General features: G+C 41.6%; 1 protein-coding gene and 1 long non-coding RNA gene across 3 annotated transcripts in view; one reads left to right on the forward strand and one right to left on the reverse strand.

The window, feature by feature from the left end:
• Window positions 1–24,148, reverse strand: part of ntsr1 (neurotensin receptor 1 (high affinity)) — a 64,460-nt gene that overhangs the window by 32,909 nt on the left and 7,403 nt on the right. For both annotated transcript variants that reach the window (XM_086214012.1, XM_086214013.1), the window contains exon 2: window positions 1,810–2,011. In XM_086214012.1, coding sequence (XP_086070138.1) covers window positions 1,810–2,011 — 202 coding nt within the window. The remainder of the gene's footprint in view (window positions 1–1,809; window positions 2,012–24,148) is intronic.
• On the forward strand, window positions 3,228–12,638 carry LOC147256117 (uncharacterized). Its single transcript, XR_015117736.1, has 3 exons — window positions 3,228–3,499; window positions 10,697–10,913; window positions 12,432–12,638. It is a non-coding gene; the product is annotated as an uncharacterized LOC147256117 (long non-coding RNA).

The following is a 24,148-nucleotide window of genomic DNA, read 5'->3' on the forward strand; positions in this document are numbered from 1 at the left end:
GATGGGGCTGGAAATTTGCCTTTAGTTTACCTAATAAGTCCACGTTGTTCGTTTTAAGCGGTGTAACTGCATCACTTACCAGTCTGAGGTGAACAGTTTACCATGAACAAGATGTCATCTAGGACCAAATGGAAAGCAGATTTCAAAAATAATTCTGGAAGTGGACCCAGGAGTATGGTGGAGGGCTCTTAAATGATTTATGGCTAACAATCAACTCTTATGAAGAACATAACTGCATTTTTCACCTCTAGGATGCCTATCAGCTCAAGGCTGGGCAAATCCTCTGCAGCAGACATAATAACCCAAGCCTTTTGCTTGAAAAAGAAGGTTTTGGGGAGCATCCACATTCTTGAAATGTGTGGGTAATTTGAGAAACCAGTACTCACTGTGGATACCTTTCATTGTGAATATGTGGATTTAGAGTATTGTTGAGTGATTGGAAGGCAATGCTGCATTACTAAATAAAGCAGCAGCTACACAAAGCCTGGCCAATAATGAGAAATATTTGATCTAGGGATTTGTTAAAATTGAGACCATTACGACAAACAAACACAGAGTAAAAGTGTAATTACATTTAAGAAGGATGAAGAGACTTAGGAATGACCGGAGGAGAATTAATCTGTGCACCATTGTGGTCAGTGTCTCATAATCAATGAGCATTGAATGTGAAACACGTTAGTGAAGATTAATCTCTGTTAGAGTGATAAAGATACCACTCAGAGTGGTATTAGATAACTCTAAAAAAAAAAAAAAAGAAGAAGAACAAAAAAAGCCCTTGTTTTAACCAGGCTTTACATTCAATCTATAATATGATGAATGGGTCAGGCTGATAACTGCAGAATCATAGAAAGATGTATGATTATCAATATGTCCGATGTAGTAGAGATCTATAAGTTGCTCACACGTCTCTTGACTTACCCATTCATAATACTACACTGAATTATACTGCACACAATAGGGGACGACTGAGCAAGAAGAAGAATTTGGGTCCTGATCTGTCCAATCCAAAAAACACAAAGAACAAAGTTCCATCTGAAATTCTTCAGTGCTTTTTGTCCTGAAAAATTAGGTGTCAAAAAAAAGTTGTTCCAATTTTCTTAACAATAAGTGTTTTGATGAAGAAAAATGTTGGTGGTTGTTGTATCTTTGTTAAAAATTGAATATTACTCCAAAAAATACACAGGGAGTGAAGGATGATGTATAATCATAATTCATTATGCAGTATCATGAATTGTTAATGATATGGATTCAGGAGGGCTGGCAGAAAAGACCCTGTGCAGTTTATTTGTGTTTGCATTGAACGATGAGCTGACTTTAGCTGCAAAATAAAGTATGTGCTTCAGTTTTATTTTCTCACAAATTTAGTTATATCATTTTATCTGGAAATGGAATCACCCCAAATTAACCTCATTTTTAATTTATGGGGTGTTGCTATACAGTGGTATCCAGAAGAAACATGTACTTGCCATATCCATATTGCAGTACACGCAGTTGTTGTATTGGGATTGCAGATCAGAAGCATTTACACCTTTATGTGGTCACAATGTGTCCCTGACCACCTCTGGGGGTAGTTTAGGCAATGTTCACAGACCTACTCATAAAGTCTAGGGTGTATTGACATCTCTACTTTTTATGTTATCAAGCACTATCAATACCAAGTCAATCACCCCACATAACATTTTACTATCTAATAAAAACACTGTCTTATATGCCAATAGCTTCACCCACCTTGAGTGAGCCCAGGTCAAATTTGTTGCTAGATTCAGAGATGCATGTGTGTATATTTGAGCATGTGTCTTTATGACTTACGAAGAACAAGAACGCCATGGCGAAGTGACTGAGCACGGTTGGGTTCCACAGTTACATTCAGCATGGTGGGATTGCCTCCAATGATGCATACACGGTTTTCTTGTTCTGCCTCACGGAACATCCGCAGCAGCTGATTGGCTATGACCCCATTCAACACAGATATGGCCACCATGGGTACCACAAAGGACAGAAAGGCATTCACCTGTAGGGGAACAAAAGGCAGGTGAGATTTGGTTGCACTGACACATGTTAAAAGTTCATGTAAAATGCATTGATGACCTTCTCGATTGGTGGCTCAAGACCATTGGGTCACATGACCACTTTAGGACGTCACATACCCAGGAACTATGTTTCGCTCACCGCTGTCAAGTAGGGCTGCAACTAACAACTATTTTAATAGTCGACTAGTCACCAACTATTGAAACAATTAGTCAACAAATCGGATAATTATTAATTTTTTCTTAAATTTAGCATGAAGTTGATTTAATTATGTGGCAAATGATAATAAACACAAGAAAGATGGGTACAATGAAAAATACATCTTTTATTGAACATACTGCGGAATCGTACAAAAATTTAATAAAAATGTCCTATCTAAAACCAATTAGGCACAGTGTTCGGACTGCATGCATTTAATTAGGGCCTGAGCGCGAAGACCCCATTATGTTTGCTCGGCAGAGCGACTGAGTAGCAGCACTAAAAACACTAATTCAAAATACGTTGGTCAGGCACAGTCTGGCATAACGCTCAAGCTCTCTTTTATAGAGAAAATACGCTTATAAAATGTACAATGTATGTCATAAAAACCGTATTGGCTTGAATGTTACTTCAATCTCACCGAGGCGAGTCAGACTCCATTTCGTTCAACTGCCCGACGTGCTTTCTCTTTAAATGTTCGTGCATCACCGAGGTCCTGCCATGACACCAAGGTCTGCTTTGCAAACTTTCCAAGTAGTCTTTTTATTCGCCGTATCCAGGCTAAAATGCTCCCAAACTTTAGAAGTTTTTGTACGCGTACCTGATGTTGACGCCGCCATTTCTGTACGTTACCGCGCAGAGAAGAGACGCTACTGCGCATGAGCGACTTTCGGCAGAGATTATAATAAAGTAAGATGCCTCACTCTGTTGGAAAAACGCATCTGGTGACAATAGTCGACAATGGAATTCATTTTCGACTATTTCTATTATCAATTTTTGTCGACAACGTCGACTAATCGTCGCAGCCCTACTGTCAAGATTGTTTTACATGCTTCATCAACTGTATTTTGCACTTCAAGATGGAAACAGAAGAAAATGTATGACAATTGGACAGACAACAAGGTGCAAGCTTTGCTGTTGTTGTTTTTTGCTGAAGATGGCATTCAGTGTGAGTTGGAGACAGTGACACAAGAAAGTTATGTTAAGAGGTTCACTAAATTGGCCGAACTGAACATTTACCACATTCCAAAACAAGTCAGGGACAAGTTAGAGATGTTAAAGCCAGACTAGAAAGAAAAAAACAAAAAAAACATCAGGGACCATTATAACCACAGTTGCTCAGATAGGTGAACAGGCAAGTAGTTTGGGCGGCTTGGTGGTCTGGTGAGTCATCAGTCAGCCTTCAACAAAGGCTTCAACAAAATGGATTCAGCTGCTGCTTTGCTGAAAGTCATGTGGGAGGAGACAGAGAAGTGAGGACAGTCAAATGAAGGTAAATTGTACTTTGTATGAGCAACATTTAGCTGTTGGCTACGTAAACAATGACGTGTAATTAGTTAGCATTGCGGCATTTAACAGGCGAACAGTAACTGCATGATACTGCTAACGACAAAGCTATGCTAACCACTAACAGTATACAAACCAAACCAAAAATTTGCAAATGGCAGCTGGCAGATGTAACTAAGATGTGCGATGAAGTGTTAGGAGTTGTGGTAGTTGTGCTCATTTAAAACTTAAAGTGACTTTCCGCCATGTCTGTGAAACATCACAGTAGTGTCAGAAGTAAAATTACTGCCTTGAAAGATGATGTGCACACTGGCTGGCCAGTGGCTAGCTTAGCTTTGGCTTTGTAAGTTCGTTATCTAGAGTCTGCAAGGATGGAGAGTAAAGGATGAGGGAGGGGTGGAGAAGAGGGAGCATGGGGACAAATTGAGTACATGACCAAAGGAGTTCTTGGGAATTAGTCATAATGTCAGCCGCTAAATGAACAGCTCAATTTAAAATGAACTGGTAAATAATGCAAGTATTGGGTGGAGCAGCACAAGTGGTGGAGTGGCTGTCTCGTAATGGAAGGATTACGAGTTTGATTCCAAGTTCCTCTAGAGACCACGTCTAAGAGTCTTAGAGCAAAAAACTGAGCAGCTAATTACTCTCAATGCCTTCACAATCAATTTCGGTACATGTGTGTGAACAGGATATGTGAGTGGTTGGTAGATTGGAAAAGCCCTATATAAATACAGTCCATGTACTATTTCATTATAGAGTACTTCTCTGCCACCAGTGCCACAAGTTAGTGAAAAGTGCACGCACTGCATTGAGAGGGAAGAATGATGGGACAGAATGTAAAAGTAGTGATAAAAAAAAAGAAGGAATGAGAAGCAGTAATTTAAGAGTGACCTGCATTGGAGAGGAATGAGTCACAGGCAAAAAATAATGAGTTGTCCCAAAAAAAGAATTGAGTGTTTTTGTGTTTTACCGAACTTTCTTACATCTGATGTGATGCCTTCCTCCTCTTGTCTAATTAATTTGGCGTATATGTGGAATAAAACTTTTCAGGTCAGACTTTGGTAAAGACAGGATGTACTTCAAGCTGTTTTGATGCGATTCAAAAGTTGGCTAGGAATGAAGAAAGCAATGAAATGATATTTTGAATGTCTCATCAAATTCATGAATGGGAGGTTGTTTTTTTTCAATTGTATATTTTTGATGAGAGTAGAGCGAAAAGGAAAGAGGGAGTGCTGCTCGACATTAGCAACTTTCTTCTGTGTGCTACGTTGCCCTTTTCCCACCAAAACATTTCTGGGGCATATCTGGAGGCAGTACTTTGGTTTGAACCAGTTCTTCCACTTTTCATTACCAAAGCACTGGCCCCTGGCTGGAAAACGGGGTTCCAGCATGGCACCAACTGTCCCCTAGTCTCAAACTAAGAACTCACCAATGACAGGGGCAGGGAGTTATCATGAACTAAAAGACAAACAAAAACTTTATCGCTGCCAATTATAAAAAGAAGTAAAACACAGTATCAGCCACATAACCAAAAAAGTCAGTGATAGACACGGAAATGCAGTGATTCATTGCTTGCTTGCTGTGGAAAGGCAAGGTGGTTCTTTGAAGGCTCACATGTGGAACTGATTAAGAACCAGCTCCAGCACCAGATTCATCAGGGCAGAAAAGAAGAACATAGGAATTAGTTTAAGACAGAGGCATGCAAGGATGCGTCTAGTGTTCATTTGTAAAAGCCAGCATGGTTACAATAATTAAACATCTCTACAACGTCCCGCCCTCCACACACACACACACACACACACACACACACACACACACACACACACACACACACAGAGTTCTGCTTTTTTCCAGGAGGATAATCTCGGGTTGAAAAATGTTAATGGCTTTAATGAACAGGATGGCTAACTTCGGAGGGTCCCCTGCCTTCTGGACACTGATGACTGATTAAAGTTGAAGAAGGAGAGCAGGAGAGAGATGGAGCGAAGCAAACCCCCCGACTCAGGTTGGAAAATTATGAAATGAAGCCAAGAAACTGGCAGAGGTTAGGTGGTTAATTAGGACTGAAGAACAAGAAAATGGACACATTAGGTACGGAAGGTGTGTGTGTGTGTGTGTGTGTGTGTGTGTGTGTGTGTGTGTGTGTGTGGGGTGGAGGGGGCGCATGACGGGAAACCCAAAAGGAATGTTGCAAGTTTCATATTGTGCGAAAAACCTTGGTCTACTTCTACAATACATTCAGATTAATGTTCTGTAGTTCCACGCTGTCTACAAAGGCATCAGCACTTAATTAGCACCCTCAGTGACAGCTGGCAGGGCTTCACCCTCTACGCTATACGGTTCTCATCCAGTGTTGAGAAACCATTTGTCTAATTTACCATCTTGTCACTGGAGATTTACAACCAGCTTGTTTTTCCGTGGAGTGTGACTGAAAGCAGGCAGTTATTTTCTGCCAGCCTCAGATAAGAATATAATTATATTTTATCTTAAATGAGACTTTTTTTCCCCCTAACCTGAAAACATCAATGCTTTATTTGAGGAGGCAAAATTTCTTGAGGTGTAAGAGTTCAACATTAAGGTTTTGTTTCCGTGTGAAAGTCTGTGTTAGGGAACGCTTTGTGAGACGACCAGCATGCTGGTTAAACAGCAGGATTGCCGCTCATGTCATGTCATGTAAAGATTTTGGATGTGAATTAGCGATTTGTGAATGATGAACTACAACAGTTTGTTGTAGTGAGCATCTCAAAACCTGAAGCAAGTGCTGCCCCCTGGTGGCTTTACTGAAAAATCAATCCAGAAAGCATTTAAGGTGTAATACAGCAGGTTCATTGAAATGAAAATAATTAACAGAACATCTGCAGGTGCATATTGTCAGAATTCCCCACTTAAACTAAAGATGCAACTGTAGCTGAGCGTTTTGTAAAGGATGCCTACGCTTTATGAAAATATAGAATAATGACACATGGAAACTTCGGTAACGGAACGCGCGAGAATCGCTCGTTTAGATTTTTCACCCTGACCACCCAGAAGCACACAGCAGTATAGCCACATACCACACTTCCACTTTATACCCTTCACAGTAAGAGCACTACTACTGGACAAATACTACATACTTGACATACTTTGTGTCTTCACTTTAAATGGAAATTACAATTATTTTTGCAAGCCAACATGTCGGAAGCATTTACTGATGAATCGTTCAACTTATTACACATAAACTGTATAGGTCTATACTGCATTGCCCATCCGATGGGTCCTATAATGTCTGAGTGTTAAGTGCGGTAAAAATTCATAGCCATCCAGGTCATGGTGTCCCTTCAGTGCTGTGTTGTAGTCAATGGGACTGTTTTCAGTTTCCGTGAAGAAGTTTCGCCCCTCATCCAAAAAGGCTTCTTCAGTTCCATTGGGAATCATCCTGTTTCGCCTGCACCTGAAGTGCAGGTGTTCCTGTCCTGAGCCCACTTGCTAGATGTTCTTTCCTAGTCCCCTACCAGTTCGAGGGTGTTCCTCCAAAAGGGGTTAGCAATATGTAGGTATCTCTTAAAAGCTTTAAAGCTTCTTCAGTTCTGAACTTGAACTCCTCTTGGATAAGTGGCAAAACGTCGTCAAGGAAACTGAACCAGTCCAGTGGAGTACGACACGACACTTAAGATATACAGGACAGGACAGGCTGATGGACTAATGTTAGCTTTGCTACTTACGAGTATCAGAATCTCCGTACTTTCACAGTTTTTAAGAGTAAGGCTCACAAAACAAGCTCTGGGACAACACAATAACGGATAGCTACTTTTATTCTGAAGGCAAGAGATTTTGTAGGATCATAGCTGACAATGCAAAAAAAAAAAAGATGAAAAAGATTGATCAAATTGTCCCATTTCTCATAGAAACTGAAGCTAAATAAATGTATAGGTGAAGAACTCAGCCACACAGTTAATTTAGGCTTTTTTCTTCATACTTATTGACTTTATACCACAGCAGAATGTGATATATTGCTTAGGTTACATCCGAGGGATCTTATTTGTCCCAACTGTATGGTGATTATATCAACATATAATTGCTGCCACGAGTGATAAATTCCTTTTACAAAACTTCAGCCCAATTAGGCCAATATGAAGGATAAAACCACATTTAAAAAAAAAAATGTGTTCATCTACATGTTTGGAAGTTGAGTAGCTTAAATACATAACATAGGACTGCAGCGCACTTGAGTCATCACAGACTGTGGAACATAAGCAACTTCTCTACCCGTCAAAGTCAAAGTGCATCTAACACTGTAAGCAAAAAGGGAAGAAAAAAAATCAAATATTAAGTTGTTACATCCTCTTTACTGAGCTGCACCAAAATGTGGGATATGAAAGATGTAAAAACCCTGAGGAGGATACGTGCCCGACAGAGCCTAGAGTGATGGAAAGGAATACCATGACAGTGCTAAAATGGTTATTTTGTCAGGTTTGGCGACTTGTACGCCTTCTACCCAAGCTAATTGTATGACTTAAAGGTGGCTGCACAGTTAACCAACTAGCTACGTGACTGTTAGGGCCCTCATTCATTAGAATGCTGCGAGTGACTGTGATACATCTTCCACACCCTGAGTGGTATGAGAAATGCAGGAAACAGTAGGAGAATGAATGAAAGGCAAAGCAATAAACCACCTGCCAATTTAGTTATCATGACTATGATAGTTGTGCTTAGCAAACGATATTTCCAGCTGTGAATACACATTGGGGTATGATTATCTTCCATGTTATCTGGAGCACTGCCTGAGCATGTACAGATCTTCAATCTCACCACCCCACCATTAGCAACACCCTCATGATGTTTGTGTGCACATCTGCTTTAATAAGAGAAGTCACATGGTGTGCAAACAATCCAGCAAAATTCAAAGAAGACCTGCATGAAATGGATGGAGTTTGTATAACTACATGCATAGTACTTTATAGCGACCCTTCTCCCCATGGTGGGTGTCATAAGTGAGCAACAACAATCATTGGTAACAGAAAAATGCATGAAATGGACCCCCCCCCCCCCCCCCTCCAACCGCACACACATGCACGAAACACTTTGACATAGTAACCAGTGCGGAGCAAAGGCGAATGTGTTGTTACTGGATCCCAACGTCATCTGTTGCTATGCACCTTCCTTTTATTATTGTTCGTCGAACAGGTCATCCTAACACACTCTAGGGTGTGTGTACAGTGGATGGTTCACCATCTTCACCTACATTTTTGTTATGGTCTCTTTGCTTTTATGGTGGCTGTAAATGTTTGAAGTGCGTCTTTGGTGTCCCATTAGTCGTGACAGACACAAGTGTGTGTGTGTGTGTGTGTGTTAGTGTGTGCACATATGTTTGTTTAATAATCAGAGTGTGGAGTTCACTACCGACGGGATACTGGTCCCTGTAAAAGTGTTGAGCCTGCAGGCCAAATTACATGTTGTCTAGGAGAATATGGGCAACTTTACCATCTGGATTCAATGGTCTTTCCCAAATGGGAATCCCTGTTTATTCCTGTTGTCACAGGCCTGAATTCATGTTTTTCCCTTCTTTGATGATGAGGATTGATGCTCCCTTGTGTACTAAATAAGTATGACACCCCGCAACATCACATTCATAAATAGCCTACTACACTAAATGTTTAGCTGAGACCGTCGGCAACTGATTCACCTTCTTTCTTCTTCTATTTCCCTCCAACCAATGCTTTTGTGCTTGGACACTAAAAACACACGGCAGGATTTTGTAATAAAAACCCTCCACTCTCGTAGATGTCGCTGCAAGACGAGTTTACCTGAAAAGGGGACGGATGGCAGCCGACACTGGAGCAGTGCCTGCAGCTTGGAAAACTAACATTTTTGAGCACTTTGGTTTTACAGTTGGCTAAAACGTGACATCGACGTGCAACCCGGGTACTAAACAAGCTGCATTTCCAAAGTCATAAAGGGAGGTCCTTTCTGAACAGAACGCACTGATACATTATAATCGAGCATTGATAATCCAAAACAGTCTGTAATTGGATGTAGAAAATGTCAATCTAAAGTTTGGTGACTCGTTCGGCCATGGCCAGGCTGCAGCCTCGCCAGCTTCTCAGCATCACAAGTGAAGGGCGTATGACGTCGCTGTGACAGGAGTTTGTTCGAATCAAAAACGCTACGGCTACAGACATCAAGGTAGTGGATGCTCTGGTAGAAGATGCAAGGCGCTGTTTGACAAACCGATAGCAACATTATTGATGTGGTCTTTAGAGAATCAAGATATAAAGTATATGGCAAGATATAGCTTCGTTCTACCAACACAGCACTTTGTAGACTAGATGTTATAAAAAGGCTGGTGAGAAGAATCTTGAATATTGCGATCGCAACATTAAGTCAGAAAAACTGCAGTCAATTTCCTGAAATTGCTCTGCTCTCAAATGTGTGATTAATGCTTACATATATGAAAAGATAACCCTGAAAAAAGCTCTTTCACACACACACACACACACACACACACACACAGAGTCAAATTTGAATCCATCCGAAAATCAATACTATTTTGTTCAAAAAGATTCAAAGATCACTCAGCTTATCTTTAATCACTAAAAGATGTAAAATGTCTGCAAGATCAAACTATTACAGATTATTTTATATACATTTTAACATCTTGAGTTTTTTTGTTTTGTTTTGCTGCTTTTAATCCCTGAAAATGCAGTCAGAGGAATACTCAAGATTTCTAGAAAAGCTACACTGTGTATAAGCTTCTTTTTTTTTATCTTACTTAGATGAGTGACGCTTTTTAAATGATTCTGTCTGATGTAAAGTATAATGTTGTTTTTTTTACGGTTTTTGAAGTACAGTATTGAAGGAGTCACATCAGCATTGTCATTTATTACCGATGGACGGTGACATCTCTCATAGTTTCATTAGTTTCAGCAAGGATCTTGTGTCAAATGATATCACGTAGACTCGTGGTGAGACACTGTAAGACCAGCATGTGCATTGTGACTTATCTAATCAAAATCCGGCCCTCTCCAGCTGCAGCTATGTGAATTAAAAAAAAAAAAAAAAAAGGACACACACTTCAAAAGCTGTACAGCTCGGGACCGAGCCCCTAGCGCTTGTTGCAATAGTGCGACTCTAATCGGCCCCCTGGTATCCAGGCACATGTACCTGCTTTTGAATGAAATCCTCCCTAGTTTATTCTTTTTTTTAGTCTCCTTCAGATAAGAGAAGAAGAAACCTGAACAAGACAGCAGAATGTGCGGCGAAACGTGATTACAAAGTCAAGTGTTCAGTCCAAAAGAAGAGATGCTCGGCAACACAGCAAAGCTCCTGACTGACTGTTGCATCAGTTCAACAGACGGAAATCAACTTTTCCAGCCATAACCTCTCTGGTATTGTTCCAGGAAGAGGGAACGGAACCCCTCAAGGTCAGTTTATCTACCTTTGATAAATACAGGTCAAATGAGTGTTGTCATTTGAAAAGTGCAGAGATGAGATTGGAGCATACCAAGAATAAATAAATGGGATCCAGTTGTCTCTGTATGGTTAGTCAGCTCAGATCAACCTTAATATACAGGATAGAGTGATGTGGACCCAGTCACAACCTTCAGCGCACTATGATAGGCAGTACCCAGCAAAGGTAAACACTGGGCCGGTTCGTTTAAAAAGTCTGATGTTCAAAAATCCAAATAAAAAAATTCAATTGTAAAAGGAGCACTTGATAAAATAAAATCCTTGTTTCAGTGTATTCACTCGGGATAACACACACAATGTTACGTGTTCCAGCGAGGCAACAGTGTGTATGTCACGATGAACATGACCTTTGACCACTTTTTTTTTTTAAATTTGCCCTTCAACCCCAAATTTGAGGTCAGTTCCTGAAGGTTTTCCAGAGATATCACGTTAACAGTTGACAGCCACTGATGCGCAATGAAACTTCAATTCCAAGCCCCGTTTTCCTTTCAGTAGCGCAACAAGACAAATGTTTTGTTGAACTCGAAGGCTGACAAGATGCGCGGTCCAGGTGTTTTCGATGGGGTTACTCTGTTGCAACAGCGGACATGATACTGACACAGTAATGGCCTTGTTAAACACTCAGCTGCTATTTAGCAAGTATTCTGTTTCTATTAAATGACCCAGAAAGCTGGCTTGTTGCTGCCTTATCAACTGCATCTTCCTCAAATATCTGCCACATCCTGAGTCAGACATAGACCTCTTCAGTATATAGATACGCAGAGTTCTGCATCAGCACGCTTTAACAAAGCTGCCATTCAGCTACTCTGCAGTATTGACATCAGCTCAGCCAGAGTCTTCAGGCTATTAAATTTGCTGCTGCTCGATTAAACAGCTTACAGCTATGGGGTGTTATCATCATGAACCAGTCACCTAGCAACCTTAGCCACGTGCATTTGTTTTAGTGTCATTCGCAGTGTTTACATGCTCACTTGATTTCATTTGCATGAAAGAAACTCAACAGGATGGTGTTTCTGCTTCATTGTAGACAAGCCATTACACCGAGGAATTTTTAACTCTTCATTTTCGCTATTTGTTTTAATGGAAAACGTATCCTTTTTTCCCCACCAAAGCACACATTGAATTTGTAATATTCGTGTAACATATATGCTGCACAAAAGAGAAGGAAACACCAAGGGGTTGACCCGGGGTGAGAGGCTGTTTTTGGACACCTACATCACCGGAGAGTTATAAATGGAGACTTTTGGGCAGATTTACTATTGCGAGCCATCAGTCATCATTAGCTTCAAGTTAAATAGATGCTGCTGGCTCTCTGCATTCTGAAGTCACAGGAGAGAGAAGAAAAATATCAAGGTAAAAGGTGACTATTCTCCCACTCTTCTGTTGGAAGTCCTGAAACACTGAATTTATAGTTTTACATCAACTCTTTTATGTACATACCTGGCTGGTAATAACCTCTCTAAATTCTCCAGGTTTTGCTCAAGTAATCCTATAACCCATCTCAGTGATGCATCGAATACCTCAGAAGGAAAGTCATCATCAGGTGCAGCTGGAAGCAGTGGATTCAGTTCAGTAGATCAGCTGATTTATATCTCATTATTACATTTAACTTTCCTGATACAAGATAACTGATATTTTCTCTCTTTAACGAGATAAAGTATTTTATATCTGATTACTTCGTGGAGTGATTGTAGAATACCTGCAGAAGACTTTGTTGATGTGTCAATGTAATATGCAGCAACAACAAGCAGGCAAGGCATTCATCATTAAACGTTACAGTCACATGCAGTTTCGATCCATGTTTCATTTTTGGTTTTTAGGAATTTTATGTAATGAAGCATTGTTTCATTTGTTCACCTTGACATGCCGCCTCTGGCCCAGCTCGGATTGTATGATTGACCAGATCTGACTACCGAGAGCAGTGTACAACAAAGGAGCAGTAAACACCTTGGAGAGGCAACGTGGCTCCGAGGTAGAGGAGCCGTCTAGCCACCAAAGGGTCGCTGGTTTGATCCTCATTTCCCCCAGTGACAATGACGAAGTACCCTTGAGCAACATACTGAACCCGTAATTGCTCCTGATGGCCCTACGACGGACTGGCGACATGGCCGAGGGTGAACCCCACCTCTCGCCCAATGTCAGCTGGGATAGGCTCCAGCCCCCCCCCCCCAACCCTTTTGGATAAACGGTACAGAAAACAGATGGATGGACAAACACCTCAGATAATTGAGCAAACATGCTCAAGCAGAAAATCTGATAGAAATGATTAAAAATAAACGCATATTCAAGACATGCCAAAAATGGAGACACTAGAGGTAATGAATGTCCATGTCTCATTTACACACCTGTATAACCCTCAACACCAGTGTCCTCACACACACACACACACACACACACACACACACCTCCCAGGCTGCGTGAGCAGCAAGGCAGAGGCGTGACTCACACCCAGAAGAATCGATGGACGCATGAAAACACATTGATAAAAACACGAAGAGGCCAAAGCCTCATCGACTTCCATCTAATTCTTGTTTGACATGTTTTCATCACTGTGTTTCACACCTTCATCAAATGTCGCCCCCCACACACTCTCATCCAGTACGACAAGTCTCAGAGGGGGCAGAGGGTGTTTGGGCTGTGTGAACAGACTAGCTCTCATGCACTGGAGGTGTTTATATGGACAAAAGGTGTGTAAAGCGAGAGTTTGTTGAGAACGGCTTGTTTCAATATGTGGTGCAATGTGACATCAGGAAGGAGGTTAGTCTTTTCTGTCACCATTTTGTGCGGTCAACATAAGTATAAACATAACTCTTGTTTTCCCTCCCGATTTCTCATGAGTCCAAGTAAAAGAGATAGAACTCCTTACATGCATAAAAAGGTTTCTTTGCTCAATTTTTTTTTTCAAATTCCATGTCAGTACTTCATCTTTGCCAAGAAAATCCATCCTCCTGACAGATGCGGTGTGTCAGCAGCCTTATTATTGCACAGGTGCCTCGGACTAGTCAAAATAAAATGACATTCATTACACTACACCACTTTCAGACAGGGTTTTATTGAGATGTCACAATTGTGCTGAGTCCCCATTAGTCTGCACTAGCTTGGGCCAATCAGCACGGCAAACTGGCACAAAAAGGTCATAATTGCATGGAGGTGCAGACTCCAATCCGCATGTGTATGAGGAAAACCGATAAGAAAATTCTCAGGCCCTTGCTAGAAATACTCTGAACACAAAAGACTTCTCTTGAAGAAGTCATCTCACATTTGCAGAAATGGATACAAAAATAAAAGTATTACACTTTTATTTTTTTGTTCAGTGTTGCTTTTGTGTTGCCACAGAAATCACATTTACAAAGATTCTAATCCCATAAGAAACCAAATATTCAGTTACGAAATTTAACTACTGCTGAATTTAACCAGCAGAAATTAAAGGAGCATTGTGTCGGTTTTGGTGGGATCTTAAGCAGGTGCTCTTCTAAAGGGTTCACCATGTTTTATTCACAGTAGGTCTTCAAAGGTCATGTCACAGATCCAAAACCTGACCCCAAGGGTATGGGTTTGCCACCACATCTTAATGTGCTAAATCTGGTCGGGTCCTGTTCTGCAAGAACCTGGGCCATTTATAATAAAGTGTTATACCTGAAACACAAGGAAAAGTGTACTCGCGTATGATTTTCAGTTGAAACAGCTTTGCTAACAGCTAGTGATCTCACCTTTGTGTTCCATTGTTTAATAGCAGAGCTCTCGTGATGCGTTCATGGACACTGAAAAATGTAATGTTCCGTTTAAAAACAAATTTGTTGCATGTGTAATTATGCTACATACAACAAGATGCAAAGTTCTAAAAAGCTGTGCAAGTAAGGAAATGCTAGATTAGCATTAGCCATATTGAATAATAGAAAATGTTGATTTTAGGTAAGACACATGGTTTTAGCAACTTGTAACATCAATCAAGCAACTTTTGAAAATGGTGTTGTTTTGGTCTGACCAGGATCAGGGCAGACATTTCTCAGCATCTGATCTGAATTTAGAAGACAGGCATTTGAAGAAAAAAACGTTTGTTTTTTTTCGACTACAACACAGGTAATCTCAATTTCTCTCAGAACCAGCATTTATTTTTCAGCTATTTATGCAAAAGTATCTTGTTCAGAACAACAAAGGCTCACCTTCGCTCTCCATACGCAAAAGGGCAACGGCCCAATCCACTATTACATGCAAATCCACAAATTCAATCTTCAATACATAGATGTCTTTCCCAAAAAAATTCAAATATAACTTTTTGAAAAAAAAAAATCAACATAAAACTTCTTGAAGAATTAGTAAAATGTACACACTGGTCCTGAAACTGTCCCGAAATGTCATGAACTTTTCCTTGGCCCATGGTCCAACCCCCCGCCATGTTTCAGGAAAATCAGCCTGGTTTTATCTAATCCTGCAGACAGCCCGATTAGCAGACAGACAGCTATGACCTCCACTGTTGGGGTAATTAAACTGCTGCATAGTCATACTTATTGTTTTTCTAACCTCAAGTAGAGTTGAGATGGAATTGTTTGAAAAGGTTGACCAACTTCAATAAACTGACCTTTCTATCCGAGTGACTACGGATGGAAACTAGCCTTTGGCTACAATCTGGCATATTTACATGCAAATGTACATTAATATGCACTGTCCCGCTTTTAACGAATAAATAAATGAAATGAAAAATATGTCAGTAATATGGTGTGACCATCAGAACACTGCTGTGCCTGCGCTGTTAGACTCTGAGAGCAAAGGTCATCAATAAGCGGCGTCTGGGCCCAGATGACGTCCTCTCTGGTCTGCTACTACTGTATAACCAGTAAATCATTACAATTTTACGTTTGCACGGGATCTTTCTGTGTGAGTCTCCATGTTCTCCCTGTTCCTGTGTGGGTTCTCTCTGGTACTCCAGCTTCCTCCCACAGTCCAAAGACATCAAGAGGGGACGAGGCTGATTGATACTCTAAATTGACCGTAGGTGTGACTGTGAGTGTGAATGGTTGTCTGTCTCTATGTGTTGGCCCTGTGATGGACTGGTGACCTGTCCAGGGTGAACCCCGCCTCTCACACGAAAACTGCTGTGATAGGCTCCAGCCCCCCCGCGACCCTGAACAGGATAAGCAGGATGGATGGTTTCCTAATACAAGACCCAAGTGAAAAATGAAAATGGAGCTTTGAATCAAAAACAGAGACCCTCATATGTTCAGCTACAGTTCCGCTCTAAAACTTTCGACCATATTGAAGAAGTATGGTTTCATAGAAATTGTTGAAATTCAGTTCCAGTATGGGCACAAATTTAGGTGGATAAGATTATTTTATGCTTGAGATATATGCATCATGTCAATATATCCAAGAATTTATACCTTTCTTCAAGGTCTGTACGTTTAATCCTGCAAACTGTCAAATATTGAAATGGGTCATTTTTGACGAGGCCCGGGTGCAAGAGTTTGAGCAAGCCCGGGGTTTTGATGGCATCTTTTAGGTCACAGTTTTGATTCGGTTCATTTTGTTTCCTACGTTACAGAAGGAAAAATATCACGAGAAAATAAAAGTAAAATGCACTGACAGATGAAATAAGTAAAAAAAAAAGGTCACTGTTACGTGACTGTACTTTCCTCAGCAATGGCAAAGCTACTGAACTGTGTTGTGTTTTCCTGAAGGGTCGGTGGATACAAAAAAATAAATGGTTCAAATACATATCGTAGTATTTTTTTCAAAAAAGAAGTGTTTTTCAGCCATATAATGTCGGCCAGTGTCGTAAGGTCATTTTTAGTGACAACAGAATCTGTTAAGAGGCATTAAACCCTCTGTTGCTGTTGTAGAACACATTATTGTATGAGATTTTATTGGAAAATAATGAAACATTTGAATTTTTTTCAGAAACACATCAGAGAATGGAAGCAATGATGGCTTAAAACAAAAATCTAGAGTCAGGGTGTAGTTTTTTTTTAAACTAAGTAAGAGTCGTTATCCTTTTTATAGAACTCGTCCGCTGCTCAGCACCATTGTTGCGTCCTGTGTAGTTCTTTGAAAAAGTGTCTATTTACCGTTGCACTTACCTAAAATAAAAACTTATTGAACATAATTATTGCAATTTCCAAGAACCTCATATGGTCTATAACCACGTCACATCTGATGAGGCCTTCATGACGAGGAGAACTAGATTTTAATTCCAGGAATATTTCTTATTCTACCTTTCATTGTGTTCCCTGAAGCACTTAGCCGAGCTCAGTGATTACATAGATAATTGTTAGTCTTCTCTCTCTCTCTCTCTCTCTCTCTCTCTCTCTCTCTTTTCAGAGTACATGCTGAATAACTCAGGGGCGGCATGGCTCAGAGGTTGAGTGGCCGTCTAGCAACCAAAGGGTTGCTGGTTCGATCCTCATTTCCCCCAGGGACAATGTCGAAGTACCCTTGAGCAAGATACTGAGCCCCTTATTGCTCCTGATGGCCCTGCGGATGTACTGGTGACCATCCAGGGTGAACCCCGCCTCTCACCCAATATCAGCTGAGATAGGCTCCAGGACCCCCCCACACACACATGCACACACACACACAAACCCTTAACTAATAAGCGGTGTAAAAAAAATGGATGGGTGGGTGGGTAGCTGTTGAATCCACTGGCCACACTGAAGCAATCAAACCGCTGCACTTCTCCAATGAGAGCAACAAGAAAACGAGGCACTTTCACTGAAATGTCTGAGGAAGATTTCCTCCCCCTTTAGTCTGCTCCACGTGATCAGAGAGATTAGACGCTTGTTTATTGGAAGTTAAAGCAGCAGCTAATCTGTCACTTTCTCCTCCTCAAAAGGAGATAAGGACATCTGCAGTGACACACAGTTGAAGAACTTGTCTCAAGCAGAGACGACAACAGCAACTTGGATCACAGGAACCTTTGCATCGACTCATCTTTCTTATCAGGAGGAATCTTAATTCCAAACATGATTTTTAACAGTGTAATGACACATTATACACTCAGCTTATTGAATTTGTAATGTAACATTATACTTTTTAACGAATGAAAGAATGATGATAAACTGTCACTGAGGATGAAATGGGTAAAAAGCGACCATCCATTTATCCATTTTCTTCCGCTTATACTGTTAAGGGTTGGGGGGGGGGGGGGCTGAAGCCTATCCCAGCAGCCTTCAGGAGAGAGGCGGGTTTCACCCTGGACAGGTCACCGGTCCATCGCAGGACCAACACATAGAGACAGACAACCATTCACACTCACAGTCACACCTACGGTCAATTTAGAGTATCAATCAGCCTCGTCCTCTCTTGATGTCTTTGGACTGTGGGAGGAAGCTGGAGTACCAGAGAGAACCCACACAGGTACAGGGAGAACATGCAGACTCACACAGAAAGATCCTGTGATAGAGCCAGAACTCAAACCTGGAACCTTCTTGATGTCAGGCGACAGTGCTGACCACTGCACCACCGTGCCGCCCCTGGTGAAAAGCAGTGAAAAGGAAATCTGAAGTAATACTTATAACAAGTATTTCTGAAAACACGTTTCTGTCCATCTTCCCCAGAGCTGGACATGAGATGTTCTTATCTCATTGCATGCATTAGGGGGCCGATATTGGCTGACTGACAGGGTGCAAATAACATTTCCCCAAAACAACAACTTTCAGGGCGTTACTTAGTAGAAAGTAACAGGACAACTGCACATGTCACAGGAAAACAAACAACAAAACAGGGCCCTTTGGATTCTGTCAATGCGAGTATAAATAGATTAACTCCCCACAGCCACAAGGAAAGACCAGCAACAGTTAGGAGTCACTGGGAAGAGGAACAAACAATTGCCTCAATTATTACAAAACCTGAGGCTTACAATCGAACTCAGCAATCACCAGTCCAACCAGACAGCCAGCTGAAGGTATTGACTGTTTCGAGACACACACACACACACACACACACACACACACACACACACACACACACACACACACACACACACCTTGTAAAATCATACAGGAAGTTTCAAAGATTTTTTCATTGCTTTTCTCTGCAAAGGTAAAGCTAAAGAACCGTGTTTTTGTGCCAGAGAAAATTCAAAATGTGTGCAGATCTATAATTGTCCAGTGCCATTGTGCATATATTTTTCAACCTGACCTAAATGGCATCCCCCTATTTTTCTCCTCATACACCTCCTCAGAACACGTCACAGACGTACCCAGTGCCTGCTTGTGGAACATGTCCTGTTTATCTACAAGGCTGTTTGACTTGATCACTAAATATGATCACTCGTACTCAAAACCAAACCTGTTCATAGTTCTGGGCCTCCTGCCCCGACAAAAAATAGGTCTAATACTCATGTGGAGGTTGGGTAAACCGTGAAGTTCTTGGTTTAACAGGAACCGATTGGAAAGATCCATAAAGACAGAATCTTATAAACTAATTTTGTAACTGTTAAACTATTATCATCATTAAGAATGCCCTTCTCATGAACAATGCTGAGAGAAAAGAGGTTCAAGAAGGCATCCAAATTCAGAACAGCAATGAAATGTTAAATATAGGGGTTTCTTTCTTTTATTTTGACCACTTTTCTGGAGAACACTCACAAAATATGTCTCCTATTAATTACAGCCTCCTCACGTATCTCCCCGTCATCTCACATAGACTGTTGGGAGGGGGTTGAAGTCTGAGCAGGGGAGTGTGAGAAATGTGGAGATACAGTAAGAGGGATGACGAATGATCCATAACGCTCAGAGAGGAAAACACAGACTGTATAAGGAAAGACAAATGGAGGAGTGAAGTACATTTGTGGAGGCAGGCCACATGTCAGCGCTGGAGAGGTGACACAAGACTGAAGGGGTCGTTTATCTAACACGCTGAAGAATTCAAATTTAGATTTAGGGCTTTGATATCATCTCGGCAAGTCAAGTCAATTTTATTTGTATAGCGCCAAATGACAACAAACATTATCTCCTGACACTTTACAAGTAGAGCAGGTCCAGTACCACACTCCTTCAATGAATCTACACCCAACAATTCTCCATCAGCAAGCACATCCTGCAACATCAGCAATGAAAACCTTCCTTTGAACAGGCAGGAACGTCGAGCAGATCGAGGCTCAATGGGGACGCCCTTCTGCTTTGACCGGTTGGGGGGAAAGAGAGCAGGAGAGCAGGGCAGAGACAAAGACAGATAATGGAGGACGACAGATATACAGAGGGAAAGAGAGGGACAGAGAGAAAGGCAAGGCAAGGCAATTTTATTTGTATAGCCCGTTTTCACAAACAGTTTGTCTCAAAGGACTTTACATGGCATCATAACAAAATCCTCTGCCCTTAGACCAGGAGTAGGCAACCATGTGCCTTGGAGAGCCGTGTGTATGCAGGTTTTCCTTCCAACCAAACACTTTAACAGGTGATTTCACTGAGACTCTAGGGACCACACGTAACCCTGCACCGTGGAAGCAAAGGGTTCTAGCTGGATAGCGGGGGACTATGACCTCTTTCAGATATGATGGTGGGTGATTGTTGAGGGCCTTGTATGTTAGAAGGAGAATTTTAATTTCTACAGAATCTAACAGGGAGCCAACGCAGAGAAGCCAGTACAGGAGAGACATGGTCTCTTCTACCCATTTTTGTCAAAAGGTGGGCAGCAGTGCTTTGGACCAGCTGGAGAGTCTTTAGTGGACTTAATAGTACAGCCTGAAAGAATTGCATTAATCCAGCCTGGAAGTGAAAAAAGCATGGACTAATTTTTCTGCATCTTTTTGAGGCAGGATGTCCCTGATCTTATCGATGTTATGTAGATGAAAGAAATCAGTCCCAGAGATTTACTTAATGTGGGAGTTAAAGGACAGATCCTGATCAAAGAGAACTCCTAGGTTCCTTAGGGTAGTGCTGGGGGCCAGGGCGACGCCATCCAGGGTACCTGTCTCGTCAAATAGGGTGTTCTTACGGTGTTTTGGACCCAGCACAATAACTTCAGTTTTGTCAGAGTTTAAAATTGTGGGTCATCCATGTTTTAATTTCCTTTAGACAGGACTCCAGTTTAGTCAGCTGATTTGTTTCATGTGGATGCATTGATAAGTACAACTGTGTATTGTCTGCATAACAGTGAAAATTAATTGAGAGTTTCCTAATAACGTGACCTAGAGGAAGCAGGTATAGGGTGAAGAGGACTGGTCCAAGCACAGACCCTTGTAGAACACCATAACTGACTGTCGTGTTTTCAGAGGGGTTATCATTAGTCAGTACGAACTGAGATTGACATAGTAAATATGACATAAACCAATTTAGTGCAGTTCCTTTAATGCCAATGACTTGTTCCAGTCTCTGTCGAAGGATATGGTGGTCAGTGGTATCAAAAGCTGCACTGAGATCTAACAGGTCCAGCACAGAGACCAGTCCCTCATCTGATGCCAGTAGGAGGTCATTGGTAACTTTGACAAGTGCTGTTTCTGATGATGAACCCTGAAACCTGACTGGAAATCCTCCAATAAGCTGCTGCTGTGTCATCTTGTCACTCCTGAATAAATACTGACTGCTTATCTATTGTTCTGTAAGAAATGGAGGCTAAATAAAGCACCTTCATACAGTAATTATTGGGATTATTTGTGCTTAATTGATGTCCTTATTCATGAGTCATAAAATCCTGTTTACAACACGTAGAGGGTTGGTTAGCTTTCCCCCCAGTGCACCCTTCTCATAATTAAAGCGAAGTGCTTCTTCACATGTAAATAAACATCTATCTCTCTTTCAGCGGGGAGTTATCTAAATATTTGCACGATTTGACATTGTTTAGACGAAAGGCTCTGCACAGGCTGCTCGCTGCACGTCACGCTGGGTTTTATAATGGCACACAGAAACAATAAGTGATGTAAACGCATCTGGTTCTCGTCTCATCGCTCAGATCCATAATGTGCTTTCACAGTGACTTGCAATGGGCAGGACTTTGAGAGAGAGAAAGAACAGCAGGTTGTGGAGAGAACGGGAGATGAGGGGCATCGATCTTCTAATGGGACTGCATGAGAAAGCCAGAGGAGCACATTTGTTTTATATGTATCGATGATGAAGAGCTGCAGCCTACTGTGTATGTGTGTCTATGTTTCAGTGGTATATATATATAAATAAATGTTTTCATTATTGAAACATATATGTTAAATAATGCTGCTATAACAGTATAATGATGATTATTTATTGAATTACTGTCCCTGTTCATTTATTACTGCGCAATGATGACAATTGCCATGGCTTTGGAAGGATAAGGGGGCAGGCCTGGGGGGATGGTGGGATTCACAATCCCGGTGTGAATGCTGCAGTAGTCTGGTGGTCCAGCGACATATTTTGCTGCATATTTTGATTTCACATAGTAAAAAGGTTAATGGAAAAAGTGAAATGTCAAAATGGCAGCACAGTCAGACACGTAACAGTCAATAATGCAATCTACACGCAGAGAAGCAGAGGGAACTAACTGAGGGTCTGTGTCCATACAGCATCTGTTTACAATAATTCCCAATAAAGAATGAGCGTTTGTGGACATCTCAAGGAAGAAAATTCTGAATTCCACTCCTTTTAATGCAGCTGCTCCAAGCATTTCCTGAAAAAAGTCAAAGAGCTTTTTTCAACAGGTCCTGGTGCTGCCACTCTATATCCTTTTTCGCTAACAAAACAGAGGAGCAAGTTTTTGCTCTGACTATCTATCCATCATCATCATCACCACGCGTTCATATTTAAAGACAGACGCGCAGACATTTCCTGCATTTGACGCTATGATCTCAACAACAGTTCAGTGCGCATTGCTGGCACATCCAGGAAGTGTGGAGCTTTGAGGGTCCAACTAAGAGTAAGATGATGCTGATGCACATGGGCGGTGCAAAATGAGCTGAGATTCTGGGCAACGCGTGAGCATGTGGGCGGCATGGCTCAGGGGTGGAGTGGCCGTCTAGCAACCAAAGGGTCGCTGGTTCGATGCTCGACCCCGGTGACCATGTCAAAGTGTCCTTGAGCAAGATACTGAACCCATAATTGCTCCTGATGAGTAGGTTGGCGCCTTGCATGGTAGCCTCCACCATCAGTGTGTGAATGTGTGTGTGAACGGGTGAATGAGATGACACCGTAAAGCGCTTTGAGTACCGCTAAGGTAGAAAAGCGCTATATAAAATTGAGTCCATTTACGATTTACCATCTGAGTCTCTACTGTCTGTCACTGTTATGGAGTGGCAACCTGCGATGACAGACAGGATACTGACGGGATCCTATTGCCCCTCAAACAACAGCAACTGCATCAGTGTGTCTAACAAAGAAAGAAAGCCCAATTAGTGGGAGGCGATCAGCCAGACGCTGAGTATTAATGGTGAGTGTTGAGCATCAGTTTGATGTCCTGCCTCCTCTTAAGGATGCCATCATGCAGCCACAGCCTCCTCACTCCACAGCTGTCAGACTGAGCACTGACAGTTGGGACACCGCTGTGCTCATGAAGCAAACATCCTCCGCCTGGTGCTAAGGGCCACAGCACCAGTGAAATGGAGTTATGCCTGTTTTTGAGGTTATTGTCATAAAAGCATGACACCCATGCAGAAATTTTTTTCTTTTTTTATCACTTTGCTCCCCAGTGCCTTGCTATCGATTTTCAAATAGAAAAGTTTTCTGAAGGCCTCTCAGTGAAAAAATACAATAAATCATATATGGGGGGTGATTCATGGCAGCACATTACATAAATGTTTCCCAGCAGGCTCGGAGATGTGACATGTTATCTGTGAGGAAGACACTCTGTTTACCACGAAGCTACCATTTCTGAGAGAGTGTGTGCTGCACTGCTTCAGATTCATCTTGTCTTTTATTCGTGCTTCATGAAGCTGCTGGTGTTATGATGTTGCGACAAGAAGAGAATGTGTAAAGACACACACACACACACACACACACAAAGGTCAGTTAAGTCATTTAATTGGACTACTGTCATTGTCCCAGTATAAAAGAAGAGCGAATCATCCACTTATGGGACTGCAATTAGTGGTATTTCTTCTTCCGACCGGTTGCAAAAAAGACTTTTCTTCCTGTTCTCCTTTTGCCTCACATGCCAGAGGCAAGCAGTGTCCTTGTTGAACAGTTAAAATCCAGTTCCTACAACTGCAGGACGGCATCAAGATTGTCTCCTCGTCTCTCGAGTGCACAGTGAAGTCCCAAGAAACCCGGTTGAGGCCCATGTTGATCTTAGC

This window comes from Aulostomus chinensis, chromosome 9, assembly GCF_037954235.1.
Source record: "Aulostomus chinensis isolate RoL2024-O1b breed Wild chromosome 9, RoL_Achi_v1.0, whole genome shotgun sequence".
NCBI classification, from domain to species: domain Eukaryota; kingdom Metazoa; phylum Chordata; class Actinopteri; order Syngnathiformes; family Aulostomidae; genus Aulostomus; species Aulostomus chinensis.